This window comes from Pempheris klunzingeri, chromosome 8, assembly GCF_042242105.1.
Source record: "Pempheris klunzingeri isolate RE-2024b chromosome 8, fPemKlu1.hap1, whole genome shotgun sequence".
Lineage (NCBI taxonomy): Eukaryota > Metazoa > Chordata > Actinopteri > Acropomatiformes > Pempheridae > Pempheris > Pempheris klunzingeri.
In genome coordinates this window covers 4,478,296-4,492,454 of record NC_092019.1, presented here as the reverse complement: position 1 = coordinate 4,492,454, position 14,159 = coordinate 4,478,296, and the positions used below count along the sequence as shown (strand labels likewise).

The 14,159-nt window shown below is 44.8% G+C and overlaps 1 protein-coding gene across 2 annotated transcripts in view; it reads left to right on the top strand.

Annotated features, from left to right (window-relative positions):
- ldlrad4b (low density lipoprotein receptor class A domain containing 4b) overlaps window positions 1-14,159 on the top strand; it is a 112,316-nt gene that overhangs the window by 74,557 nt on the left and 23,600 nt on the right. Inside the window, exon 1 of one of the 2 annotated variants that reach the window (XM_070835597.1) lies at window positions 4,136-4,361. The exons of the other annotated variant lie outside the window; for it this stretch is intronic. Within the exon in view, the coding sequence (XP_070691698.1) occupies window positions 4,268-4,361 (94 nt within the window). The 5' untranslated portion in view covers window positions 4,136-4,267. Of the gene's footprint in view, window positions 1-4,135; window positions 4,362-14,159 lie in introns of those variants that run through there. 2 annotated transcript variants of the gene reach the window in all.

Sequence of the window (14,159 nt, the reverse complement as noted above, 5' to 3'; positions counted from 1 at the left end):
CTGTGATATCCTGACTTTTAATTAGTATGGGTCAGGGGTCTACATTTCCCATAATGCAACACAATAGTGTCTTCCATTAAACCTTCTCTGCCCTCAAAATGCTCACATCCTCCAAACCCCACGCTTTGTAATTTATAGTGTGGGGGTTTCTATTAAAAGTGTACAGTCTTGAGCCCAAGTCCAGATAACCCTGGTGACATCATCAGGGTTCATTTTTCACGCTTTAGAAAACTTTCTCAGTAGCCACCGAAGACATCATACAACTGTTCACAGACTGACCAGGACTCCTAGTGACAAGCACTGAGCATCGAGAGTGAAGTCAGTGGAAACAGGACAAATCCTTTCCCCAAACTGTTGCTACGTTATGTTTCATGTCCAGAACAGAGGCGTCCATATACTTTTGGCCATTTAGTGCAAATGTAGTTTTTTATACATGTAAACTGTGTTTAGCATTTTTGTCTCTGCTTTCCTTTCCAATCTGCACACTGTGATTCACATCAACTTTGTGCTCGGTGTGAACAGAGAATACTCTCCGAGCCTCGCGGTCTCTGTGCGAGGACAGAGCACATCTCTATAAAATAAGCTGTAGGATGGCACTCCTCCGCGTTCTCCTGTGGTTCCTGATGAAGATGAAGCATAATTGATTCACAGCTTAAACCCGTGCCCGGGAGACGGCTTTGGTTTCCGAAATAATGGAGCAACTGAGAAGAGACGCAAGGAGAACTGAAGCAGACACCAGAGAAGTGGGACAGTTTTTCCAGTCCATGTTTGGGATGATGCATAAAACAGATCTTTGCCAAGCTGAGCCACAAGATGGCGCTATGAAGTAGTGTCTCTGTCAGCTCTGTACAAGCTCAGATGGAAACGTTGCTCTGGATTTCCTTTTTTTTTTCAGAGAGGGAAGGGATGGACCTATTTTCCACTGAGGCCTTTACTGTGCTGCTGTTTTCACTATCAGCCTGATCGCATCCCCGGTGCGTTCAAGGTCTCATCACAAACATCTCAACTAAACTTTCAAGCATCTTTGGCTGATAAGAGAATCTTTGTGAAACTGTTTCTATTTTTGTCCTGTCAGTGATATACCTGCTGCGTATGGTGAAAACACAGGCCTCCATTTGGACTTTATCTTGTGTGTGTGTGTGTGAACACATGCACAACAGGCCTCAGACGCAGCTGGAGTGGTAATATCATCAGTAGTGTTAGTTGTGTGCAGACACATGGTGGTGGTATATCCTTTCCCGTCTGCATTTAATATAAAAAAGAAACCCTATTTTTAGATCTTTTTAGTCATAACATGAACATGTCATGCTTTGATTCAAACGGTCACAAAACAACAGCAACGGTAACACACACACACTGAACTCCTGAATAAGCATGAAACCCCTGTGTAAGCAGGAAAGCCCCATGCAAAGCTCCTAAAATAGACACATGCACACGTGCCGAGCATGATAAACCTATCGACCTAAAGTTAGTATTCCTCAAATACACGATGAGAGAGACGTTTCCCGAGAGAGAGACACAGAGAGGCTATGTATGCAGTGTGTTTGTCTGTGTGTGTGTGCGTGTGTGTGTGCGTGTGTGTGTGTGCGTGTGTGTGTGTGTGCGTGCACACTGCAGTCAGGGGGGATGGTAGGGGAGCTGGTAGACTAGAGTGCATTTGGTATTCAGCCGTGCCTAGTATTTATCTGTCTGCTGGCTGTCTAGTCTGGTCTGGCCTGTTAGTGGTGTCACCCTGCGTGCTCCCCGGGGGACTAAATTGACGCTCCAGACAGACTGCGCTTGTGTGTGTCTGAGTGTGTGTGAGTGTTGTTTGGAGGTGGGGTGTTTGTGAGTGGATAGAGGTGGGTTGCAGGAGCGAGAATCAATGTGTGTCTGAGTACTGTCTGTGTATGAGAGCTTGTCTGGGGTGTGGGTACATGTCTGGAGTGTGTTTTTCTATGTGTGTGTGTGATGACATGAGAATGACCTCACATCAAGGCAGAAAAGAACTCCCCTCAGCGTCCCGATTGATATTGCTGCTCTAGCTGACAAGACAGCAGTACCTCAATTTGTTGCTTCAATAAAATTATGACAGCTGCCAGGCGTTTGTAAATTGCGTCAGGGTCACGCGTCTATTTCTTCTCCCCTTCCAGAAGTGTCAGTTCACTCAAGGAGGAGTGTGGAATTCATTGGAAGCCGTCAAGGAAAATATTTTTGCATGATTGGATATAGAACTTGGCTAGTGATGCGGCACTTAATGCACAACATCTGTTGGAGGTCTTTGCTTTTCCCATTTACTTATTTTCCTTCACAGAGGTCCATTTTATTGCCTTTAGTAACTGGTGTTTTCAGAATTGAAATCGTAAACCCCCCCAGAACAGGCATTTCCCCAGCAGTTTTCAGTCAGAGCCTCCATATGATGAGATTTTTCTCCCATGGATCGGAAAAATAAAATGTGACTTTTATGATTTGCTGCAGAGGCGAGCTGCAAGAGAGCAGGCCTCTGATCTGTATTCTTCTCTTTGTCCACAGATGACGTTAAAATCAAACGATACAGGCTGCGCTGAGAGCCACCTGAACGCTCCTCAATGACCTCTTATGGTCCCTAGACCACAGTTTAAGAACCTGCTGGTCTAGAGCTGCTGGTCTAGAGTGGCGTTCGGAGCTTCTCTCAGATTTGAACAGCCTAGTTTATTTATAGACTGCAGACTGTCCTGTGCTAGTCTGTGTGTGTGTGTGTGTGTGTGTGTGTGTGTGCGTGTGTGTTGGGTGGGAGGGTTGCACTGTTGGTTAGACTCAGAGGGGATGTGTTGGGGTGGATGGGGAGGTGGGGGAAATGCTTCTCTGCTGCACATGTGCCCCTGAACCACAAGACTGGCGCGGGGGGTCACCTCAAGGTTAGCCCCTTCAAAGAGCCGTCTCCATTGGCTGTGGCCCGCCGTAACAAGGGAGTGAAACTCGAAGCGCTCCCCCCCACCCTCCCCAAATAACACACCAGACCGAGCAGTCCCGGGCCTGCCTCCCCTGCTCTCTCTTCCCCCACTCCTCCTCTCCCCTGCTCCGCTCTCCCACAGCCATTGTCAACCACGACCCGGCCGTCTGCTAGCTTTCTGAGTCAGGTCAGCCCCCCCCCATCGAACCACCCCCAACCCACCCATGTGCACTCACCCCCCTGTAACCCAGACAGGCACACACACACACACATCCACACACACACACATACACAAACATATAACCCCTGTCCCATCCCTCCTCGGTTGGTGCCTTCAAGTCCTCCTCGAACAGCTCTAAATGCTAGTTGTGAATATGTATGTCAGTGCACGTTCAGGTGCTCTTGGTAACATTGACTTTGAATAATCACAGTTTTATCTTTGTGAATTGCTGAAATTTAGAAATCAAGTGCTATAATGTAAATTTTGTAAATGTAATTTTTATGAATAGTCAAACAGCACGATAGCCAATTAATGCATTCTGCAGCTAATATATGCAAGGACCTCCATGAATATTAACTAGTGACACCAGACAGCACCACACCGAGCAAGTCTCAAATTATTCTTTTACTCATTTAAAGACAGTGAATTGCTGAGACCTAAACATATATATATATTTTGGTGTTGTTATTTTGCCACTGTGCCTGTAGCAAGTAAGAAAATTAATATAAATCAAATCCACAGATTGTATAAATGTTTTTGTGTGTATATGAAGCACTTATCACAACCTTAAGTGCCCAATTTGCATCTCACAAACTGTTATTTCATATTATCAGCTTAAACACGCCCTGACTCATGAGTAATAGTCAACACAGACAGATCTTAGAGAGACTTCATGGCATTTTATTACGTTTTTGGCTGGTTGGAGTCACAGTTGTGGTATTTCTGTCTGCCCCTGAAGGCAGCACCTCTCTTTCCCCCTGTCTGTCCCGCCCCCCCGGAGCGCTCTGATTGGTCGGGAGCGGCTGTCAGTCAGCCGGTGGGCGGGTCCCGAGCCCGCTGTGTCTGCTGTGCTCCAGCAGAGGAAGGACAGCTGCTCTCAGCGGCGAAGGAAGGATCGGAAAAACCTCTACAATGCGTTAACCACGGGCAACCCTCCCAATTCACTGTCCGAGCCGCTCCGAGACAAATATGGCGTGAGACAAACCGTGGAAAATAAGTGCGAAACTGACGGGAGTTACTCGTAGCGGCGGACTCGGCTGCCGCTGCCTGGAAGTTTTTTGTTGTTTTCCCGTCGTGGGGCCCCGACGGTGGCGGCGGCTCTCTCCCCGGAGCGGTGTCCCGGTCTGCCCAGCCCCATGCAAAACCTAACGGCCCCTGGCGGCCCCGGCAACTCCAATGTCACCTGCTCCTGCAACTGCACCGCTTCCCAGCCACAGGGAATGGAGATATGTGAGTAGCATTAGTTGCGTTTCTCCTGACCTTAAAATCCTGCCGAGAGACTTTAGTGCCTAATCCGTTTTATGTGCACTCTCCAGTGTAGCAACAGAAGGACAACAAATCAGACTAAGTATTCATCTAAGACGGCCAACCAGTTCTGCTGTTAACTCGCTATCGGCTGTGTCCCCCCCCCCGTCCGGCTATTCTTTATAGTAATCCTATAATACTTATAAAGGGACTTGCAGTGTGTTTGCGCTGTCTAATAGAAACTTTATGGGCACCTTACAGTACTTACTGGTATCTGTAATCTCCTTTGTCGCCTTTATTTGACTGGAAACGTGTGTGCAGCACATACTGTTGAGTTTATAGAGGCTCTAACACACTTTATGTTGTCTTTTCTCTTGTAGTATCTGCTAATATTAACATGTAGTATTCAACAGTTAGTCTACTCTGAGAAATCTGTGCAGCCTTGGACAGACTTTTGAAATGTATCACAGGTTTTTTTGTTTCTAACAATAACTCCTCTATTATTATTATTATTATTTTTTTTTTTTTAACTGTTTCTTCTCACTTTAAATAACCTGCATTACTTTTCCTGGTTGTTGTCAGCCACAGAGGCTGGGTGTATGTTAATACTGCCTCATAGGCCTGCCCGGCTGTGCATATGCTGTGAGGGATCACCACAGAGGGTTAAATACTTTGCCTGTCAGCATAGACAGGAAACGCTGGAATGGTATGTTATGTCTGTCTGCCCTCTGAGCAGCCCAGAGAGAAACTATCATTATCAGCTCTGCCCTAATGCTGCTGCCTGCTAGATCCACTGCAGATGTTCCTCTTTATGACTGAGGCAGAGACAGACACATGCAGGCAGCAAGACAGACAGACAGGTAGAAATGCAGAGGACAGCCAGACAGTGCATGTATCCAGGCTGACAGATCTGCAGACAGACAGACAGACAGACAAAGACAAATACGCAGGAGACGGGCTTACGGCAGACATGCAGACAGGCGGGTAGACTCATAACCAGGCAGCCAGACAAGTACCGACAGAGATATAAACAGAGACGCGGACAGACACATCCGAAGCGAGACAGGCAGACATATTGACAGACAGACAGACATGCAGACACACAGACAAGCTACAGACGGACAGAGTTACAGTGATGTGTAATTTCCATTGGGGCCGAGGCCAGGCCTGGGCAACGTGAGGTGAACGCAGGATATTAGATTCAGATTTGGCAGCACAGTGTGGTTGCGCTGACGCCACATTGTAACCAAGAAGTGTGTGTTTGTGTGAGTGTGAGTGTGTGTGTGTGTGTGTGTGAGTGTGTGTGTGTGTGTGTGTGTGTGTGTGTGTGTGTGTGTGTCTGGCAGACGGACTGGTGTTCCACCATTCGTTTTCTGTGGCATCATCGTATTGCCAGCCAGGAAAAAACACACATAGTCAGGCATGAACTGGTGCATCCAGAGACGCACTGATACAGCAGAGAGAGTCTAATTAGACAGTCCAGGAGAAGTGCCTCAGACTTCTGAACTGAGCAGACAAGCGGAGCTGCAAAGTCAAATAATTGTGTTGATTGATACTTGCAGCATATTATCTACGAAACAAACTGCGTAGGGAATTCAAGATAATGCACGCTTCGCCTTGAGTTTTGCTAAAATAAATGCTGGCCTGGTATTTTCAGTGCATTTCTTGTCATCTGAATGTCTCACTAGTTGGAGGGAGCTCCATTCACAAGTGGTTTGAAATAGCTGTGTCCTAGTGTAGTGGCCGTCTGGTTTGAAAAGAGCTCTTGTTTGTCGGCTGTGTTGTCATGCAGACTCGGCAAGGCTGAATAATGTAGCTCATGCTTTGATGATTTCTCTGGCTGAAGAAAAGAGCTACAGTCTGCCTTTTTTTTCCTTTTTTTTTTTTTTTTTTTAAAGCAGAGCGGGCGGTCTCGCTGGTGTGTTTCCTCTTTATTCAGACGAGGAGGAAAATTGAAAGGGACTACGAACATGGAGGGATCACAGCGCAGACAGTGTGTCAAGGCCAGGAATCGAACCTCTGCCGGCACACTGGGATTCACATGTAGGATATGAAAGGCAGAGACCTGTTGTTGTGTTTGCATTCATTGTGTAGTGCATCTTAGCACGCTATCTTGTATTGTAGGTGTGGTAATATGAAGTCCTGAGGTCAAACGTTGGAGCTTCATGCAGACTTGCTCTACATGTTTTGTATTTTTTTACCTTTAACCCTCTAAAGCGCTCACAGAACATACTCAGAATCACTCTTCTTTTTTTTTCCAGTGACATGTTTAACCCACGGTGATAAGAGCTATCGCCCACACAAATCAAATTTCGTAGGAAGTTAGGTTTCTGTGTGACGGTATAGTCCCCGCAGGGTGACACCATAGGCAGGTCCTCTACAAACACTTTCCACTCTCAAGTCATTTAATCTAGTATTGACTCTGACTGCTATCAGCCCTGTCTTTCTTAAACAAGTGGAGAAGTGCTGTATGCCAACTGCGTGAGGTCATTTCACTTGTATCTAATTCAAATACTGTTTCTTTTTTCAATCAAGAGATGTCGTCTTGATAGCGGTGCGGTGGTTTGTTTTGTAATATGGATCCCAGAAGAGTCCTGAACAAAGCGAAAGTGCCCCGGCAATCAGGAAAATTACCTAGTAACTGGGATTTTAGGGCTCAAACCCAGATTAAATTACTTAGGAACTGCCTTTAGTGTAGGATAGTAACTGAATGTGCTCGCCAGACAGAGGCTGTGGAGGAAAGAAAAAAAAGAAGCATTTGTGGTTGGGCGGCTTTTCTGCCTGTGAAACCATCCAATAGAAAGAAAAAATGAATGTTTTTGGTAAGACTGAAATGTGTCCATGGCACTAAGTACCCAAAACCGCCAAGCACAGAAAACTGGCATTTAAAATGTGGTTGGATTCGTTGTCCTGTTTGCTTATTCTTTGATCAGAAAGTTGATTAAAATCATATGTTTGCCAATTGTTGACTATATTCCTGGAGTTGAAGTTCTTATATGTTTGGTTGTCATTAGACATTGAAGAAGATTGGCATCTCTTGGTAAATAATAAATAGTGGGGTATCTGAAAGAAGCGTCGTCTTGTTTCCTATAGGCACCGACATCAACAAATCTCACCCAGCCTCAGAAGAAGACTAGAAAACCCCTTGTGTGGATTATTCCTAGAATATCTTTATCATCCTCCTGCTTCTTTAGATGCTCTCGTAGCAGTATAGCGGTATACATTCGCTTGCCTCTTGGGAAAGGCCAGGGTCCATGTGTCAGACACTTGAGTGGCTGTCTGCGTCTCTGTGTATGTAACAGTTAGCCTGCAGCAGGGGCCAGCCAGCCAGACGGATGTAAACGGCCTGATCTGTAATCCTGTGTATGAGTGGTGTTAGTGTGTAGGTGGCAGCAGGGTCATCTGTCAACTACCGCAGGCCAAACACGCACAAGGCTACTTGTTGAGTCTCCCTCAGACGCATACACAAAGATGTACACATGGGCACATGCGCTCACATTTACACCTATATGTATGCACACACACACAGACACACGCAGACAGCCACTCTCCAGCTCAGCCAATATTTACCCTGCAGTCTCCCGCCAGACAGCCAATCCAATCTCTCACTAAGCTCTTTGTTGTTTGTTTGGGGTTTGTTTTTTTGCCTCTTTTTTTGTATGGTTTGTTTGTGGAGGTGTTGTTGATTTGGAATTAGTTTGGTTTTTATTTAGTTTTATTATTAATGCATTTTAGTAATGAGCCCTGAAAAAAAAGAAAAAAAGAAAAACACTTCAAGCTCAGAGTCTGAATAGAAATTCTGGGACCGTTGGGAGGGGAGTGGCAAAGACAACCAAACAACGGCACTTAAAAAAGAGAAATCTTTTTTTTTTTTCCTCCCAGACAGATTTCTTTTGCGATCACTGCTCCTGTAATTAATTTCACAGGGAATTTCTGCACTTGGTTAGCGTCTCTCAGTGGAGCCTTATTTAGTCTGCCACCTCTCCTGAGCTGAGGGGTTGTAGCTGGGAACAGCGGTGCTCAACTTGTGGGGGTTAAGAAAGAGCTCCTTGTTTTATGTAAGTCTGATGGGTCCCCAGACCCTGTTTTTACACCATGGATTTGACCTGCTGACACACTCTGCTGGCCCAGGCAACTTTAAGCTCACAGTAAAAATATCCATATTGTAAAGTCATTTGGACAGAATATTGGTTTTCTCAATTACATCAATTCAACAGACTACTACAAGAACTCAGGATGGTGGAATAGTTCTCTTAGCCAGCCCTTCAGTGTACAGCTTTAGGTGCTCAACACCTTAACATCCAGTTTTCCCCTTAACTTTCCCCTTAGCGCTAAGCTTTAAGGTCATTTTATTTTTATTTATTTATTATACAAAACAAAACCAAGTGATCTTGTAATAATTTAAAACAGATGAGATCTAGGTTGTTTTTTTTTTTGTTGTTGTTTTTTTTAGTAGGAGTTTTCGATCCAACACACTTGTCAGTTTATATTTAGTGGTTGTCAATCACTTTCAATTTTGCACGACTTTTAACTCAAGTTCTGTAACGATTCAGCTGGAGTCATCCACGTTCCTCAAGAAGAGAGTGAGGGAGCTTCAGTCTGCTTTCACTGGCTGTTTTCACTTTCCAATTAATTGAATGAGGAAACTGACAGGTTTAAACATGCTCCTGTGGGGTCTTGAACACTTAAAGTGCTACAGAGCACTGGTTTTACAAGTGGTTCCCCGTTTTGTTTGTATGCACTAATCAGGTTATATTTTGTTTGTATGCACTAATCATGTTTGTTAGGCTCATATGATGCTCACGGTGTGTGTTGGTGTGCAACACTGAATGTAAACATAACATTTGTTTGTTTACAAGAAAACTCCACAGGGCACCTTTAAAATGAATATTTTTTTGTGGTGCAGAACAGCAGTGTGGATCTGAGTGGTTGATGTGTGACTTCCCCTGTTTGTTTGGGCTGAATGTGCCTTTGTCTCTGTGCTACTGAGCCTCTCGCTGGTGTCCAGGATGTTTAACCATATATTATGTCATGTTAGCACAGCAGGGCTAGGATTTGTCATGGCTTTTTTTTTTTTGCTATGTTTTCATGTCTTTGACAGTTTTTTTGCCTTAATTCAGCTTGACCACCATTCAGTGTTTTTTGCCCGGCACTCTTATCTTGCGGCCGTGCAAACCTTGTGCTTTTTGAATCAAACTGACAAACCTCGAAGCACTTGAAACGCTGTGGAAAATGCAGCCCGAAGCAGCTCGGCTCACTTCAGCTGAGCAGGTCAAGTTCAGGAAGTGACTCCCGAAGTCCAAAGCAGTGAAAAGGTCAATCCTCGTGTCCTTCCACTTGTCCCAGCAGCACCTTCGCTGCTCAGTGCTCCAGCCACGGCAGCATTCACAACCTCGTCACTGGCTGCTGGGACTCCCTTTGTGTCTAGATTCTGCACCCCCAACCCCACGCACACACACCCCAGACCTCCTCCCTCAGTTCCCAAAATGCCCTTGGGACCAGGGCAGATTTGTAGTCCTAGTGTGTTTGAAGACAGGCCATCCGTCAAGTGTGTGTGTGTGTGCGTGTGACAGTGGAGGTGGGGGTGGTTAGTAGTCTGTTGTCTCGGTCAACATCTATTTACACACAGTTGGACTGTCTGAGATGCTAAAGAGTCTGGATGAATGAATCAGCCCCGCTGTCTGCTGTGCGTCTTATGACTCCAGGTCTGTGGCCATGGACGGGACATATTACAGTCAATCAAGGCGCTTCGCTCCAGACACACGTTGGCAGACAGTACACAAGCACACTATGCCGTTTTTTTTTTTTTGCCAGGTTGCAGATTTGTTTTTCCCAGCATTCAGACAAATGAAATGGCTGGCATGTTTATTACCCTTTGTGAACCCAGTCTCACTGCATGTCTCGTCTCTTTCCTCACATGAAACAAAGCAGCGATTATTGCTTTGAAATTACAAATGTTGTTTCACATCGTATGAAACAAAACAGGAAAAAAAAAAAAAGAATGTAGCAGAAATGCTGTGCCGCCTGCTGTTTGTCAGATTTTGGGTAATCCGTTTGTTTATGTGCGCAGGAACACCCAGACAGTGGAATAATGACATGTCTCTTCAAGTGGTTTGCAGGATTTTCCTTGGATTTTGTAGAGGCTTACGTGGTAAAGTTTCCAAAGGGGTGTCACTGGTGTGGGGGTGGCTTGGAGCGCTCTACAAGATCAATTTAAAGGGGGGGGGGGACTTTAAAAAGCATTTAAAAGCTCTACTGCCGGAAAAATGCACTTGGTCAACCATCATCATTCCTTTTACAACATCTCAAAAACATTGCCATTATTTTTCGGTATTCTCAAGTTGTTGTCGATGCATTATTTAATCCATCACCCGATAAATGCATTTGAAGGAAATGATGCAGAAAGCAGCAGTTTACCTGCTACAATATTCTCTCCATTGTTAGAAATGACCCCATCACAAAGGACTCGTGTGTATCCACGGCCACTTGGACTTGAAGTTGAAATAGGATTTGTTCAGTTTGTTAGATCATGGATGTAACTATAAAACATGGAGTGAAAAAATGAAAACAGGCACTTGCTATCATATAAAGGGCAACGCCATCAATTTTAAACATCAAAGTCTGTTTACAGGGGAATACTACTGCATATGTGGAAAGACGTCTATAAAGCCTTTTGTGTCTCCAGCTGTGTGGAGTCTGATAAATTGAGCTGGTAGATTAAAAGTTTAAAAAAAGGAAAAAATAAATCTCTGAGATTGGGTTGTTTTTAATGCAGGTGCTGGGTTTTAACAAGGAGGAAGAATGTGTGAAATAGTTGGTGGAGTGCTCTTTTAAAGATGCAGTAGAGTGGAGTTTGAATCCTTTCTGACCTGATAATGGTAAGATGTGTCCTTGGTGATCACGCAGTTTTTGTAAATGTATCCAAAAAGCACTGAGGATTTCATCACCAAACCATGTTGGGAGTCTGTCAGTGCTAAAATGTACCTTATGAAGCAAAGAAACTCAAACGTATGAGCTCTACAGGCCACATGTAGACATTATGTGGGAGTGCGTATCGGTTACATACATCAGGCAAGTCATATAGTACCACGTACCTGTCATGGTATGCATAACGTTTGTGGGAAAGCTGAATACCCTGTTTGTACTTGCTTCTAACTGCGCCTGTTCTTAAAGTAAGATGAATCATAACTAGATGCACTCTCTATAGTTTAAGGTCTCATGTAAAACAGGTTTTAATCTCAGCGTGACCTCGTGGTTAAATAGTAGGTGCATGACAGTTTGAGGTAGAAAAGGGGTTCATCAGTCTAATTGCTTCAACAGTTGCCTTCATGTCAGACTTGTCAGATGTTCCCAACAGATAACAGACAGTATTATGGCTTTTAGTTTCAGTTTTTTTCCAGTTCAGACTGATTTCCTCTTGGTATTACCATCTCATACACCCAAAAGTTGCTGATTCCTTCTGCAAGAAGACGCTGATCGTGTGTGAATGAGTGAACGAGCTCCTGCCGTGACGAAAAGTAGATCTTGTTGCTGTTTTTAATTGCTGGAATATAACTGCTGTTATGTGTGGTGATTGACAAGCATTTGCGTGTTGCTTAGCGCCACCGAGACGCCTCTCACTGCAAAGAAACACCTCCGTCTGAGCTGCAAAAAGAAGAAAGCATTTAAGATAATCTATAGTTGAAGCAGAGAGGTCAATATTGCAGAATGCTGCTCTATGACTGTTAGGCCAATGCTGGTTGGTGCCAGGATTTTGCTAATCTTAATCAAAGTGGCCCATAAGTATACATTTTTACGTATAATAGCCTTCAGTTCTTCCTCCAGGCTCCACAGATTTGTGAGACAGAAAAACGTTCAAGTCAACAGTTTTCAACTTGGTGTGTTTGCACATCTTAAGCTGTCTTGGAGTATGTATGTTACTAAGAGTTGAATGATACAAACACTCCCGCTAATCCTGTTCTATCTCATCTTCACTGTCACTACCGTACCCCTCGATCCCCCCAGCACTGCCCTGTCAGAGGTGGGTAGATCCACAGTCTGTGCCAGGTTGGCCGCTGGCTGCACTCTAACAAGGCCTTGCTCTGGAGCTGACCTTATCACAGGAAATTACAAGGATTACACCAGAGGCAGAGAAAGAGAGAAGTAGATACAGATAAAGATAGAAAGAAGAAGTAGCCTTTGTGTTTTAAATGAAAAACAACATACCAACTCTGGATCTTTCTGCGCAGTCACATTATTATACCCCACGCACCAGTAGGATTAAATGTGGCTTTCCATCAGTGTATATATAATAGGAGTGGGTAATGGATATAACCCAAGTGGTAGTTGATATATCTAAAGGGAAGACCGCTCCCTGCCAAACCTTACACAGCTGTAGATTCCTGTAGCCGAACGCTCTGTAGTGAGCAAGTGATGTCTGTGGGGTATTTTATTATTTTTTTTACATTTTAACCCAGTTTAACCTCCCAGCCTGGAGTCAAGTAGTAAAGGATGTGTGTGGGAGTCAGACAAAGGAGCCTCTGGTTGCCCAGATCCTTCTCCTTGTCCTCCTCTCCTCCCTCACTGCTCCTCGCTCCTCAGTAGTGATTCAGACGGATGTCTGATTTTTGGTCCCTCACCCTTCTCAACCAGACACACAAGTCAGACAGCGGTGTCTGATACCTACTACCCCCACCTCTCCCCCTCTTCCTCCTCCTCCTCCTCCTCCTCCTCCTCCTCTCCCCCCCGGCAGCCACCAGCTGACCCCAATCAGGCACAGGGCCTGCTCTATTGTCTGGCTGGGGAGAGGGGACAGTGGCTCATGTGCGCACACACTCACACACACCCCCCACCCCACACACACACACACACACACACACAAACTCTCATAGACTCAGACAGGGGTCAGAGGGAGATAGAGGCTGTCTGGTCTGGTCTGGCCTGCCTCTTTGACTCCCAACCCCCAACCACAACACAGCATCTCTCCTCTCCATCTCCTCTTCCTCTCCCTTCGTGCAAACTCATTGGAAGTCCCAGATGTATCTAACGCTTGTTATGCAATGTGTTCTGGACTGGCTTCTTCCTGCTAACTAAGTAATGAAGCGTCAACATCTAAATGAATTGGTGTACTTGTCTGCATGGTCAACTTCACAGAAATGTAGGAAGTGTTTTTGTTTTCGTCATGGAAAGAGCCTCCTCCAACATGATCTCCGCTATGTTGTCTGGCCATGAAACAGCAACATGACCTGGTGTTAAGAGATTGGAAGAGTACTCCTCATTAAAGCATGAGGCTTGTGTATTTTTCACCATACCATGAAAGACCCAAACCAACAATGAATCGCTCCTACCAGCAAGCAGGACCTGATATATCTTCTTCGTCTGTGCCTCAGAGCTCCATTATTGTCCAAAACTATTAAAAACACATCAGTGAGCCACACTGTTGCACTGGGTGACACGTTCCCTCATTAACAATAACACACAGGCTGTAGTTTATTTTGACTATGGAAATAAGTAGTTGGTGCACAGGGCCTGGTTGTCATGGAAATAATAGATTAATGCAGAGTAAGAGAAACTGAAGAGACAATTGTATCATAGGATAAATGAAAGTATTTGACTCAGATTTTAAGTGGCCATTTGTGTTCAACTTTACCACTTTTTGAAGTTTGCACGCTGACCACACACACACACACACACATAGCCACTCTCATTATATGAAGGAGGCTATTTTTAATTTCAATTTAGACAGATGGAAAACGTAGAGGATGACTGGGATGGCATGCTTCTATCTATCTTCCATCTCTGATC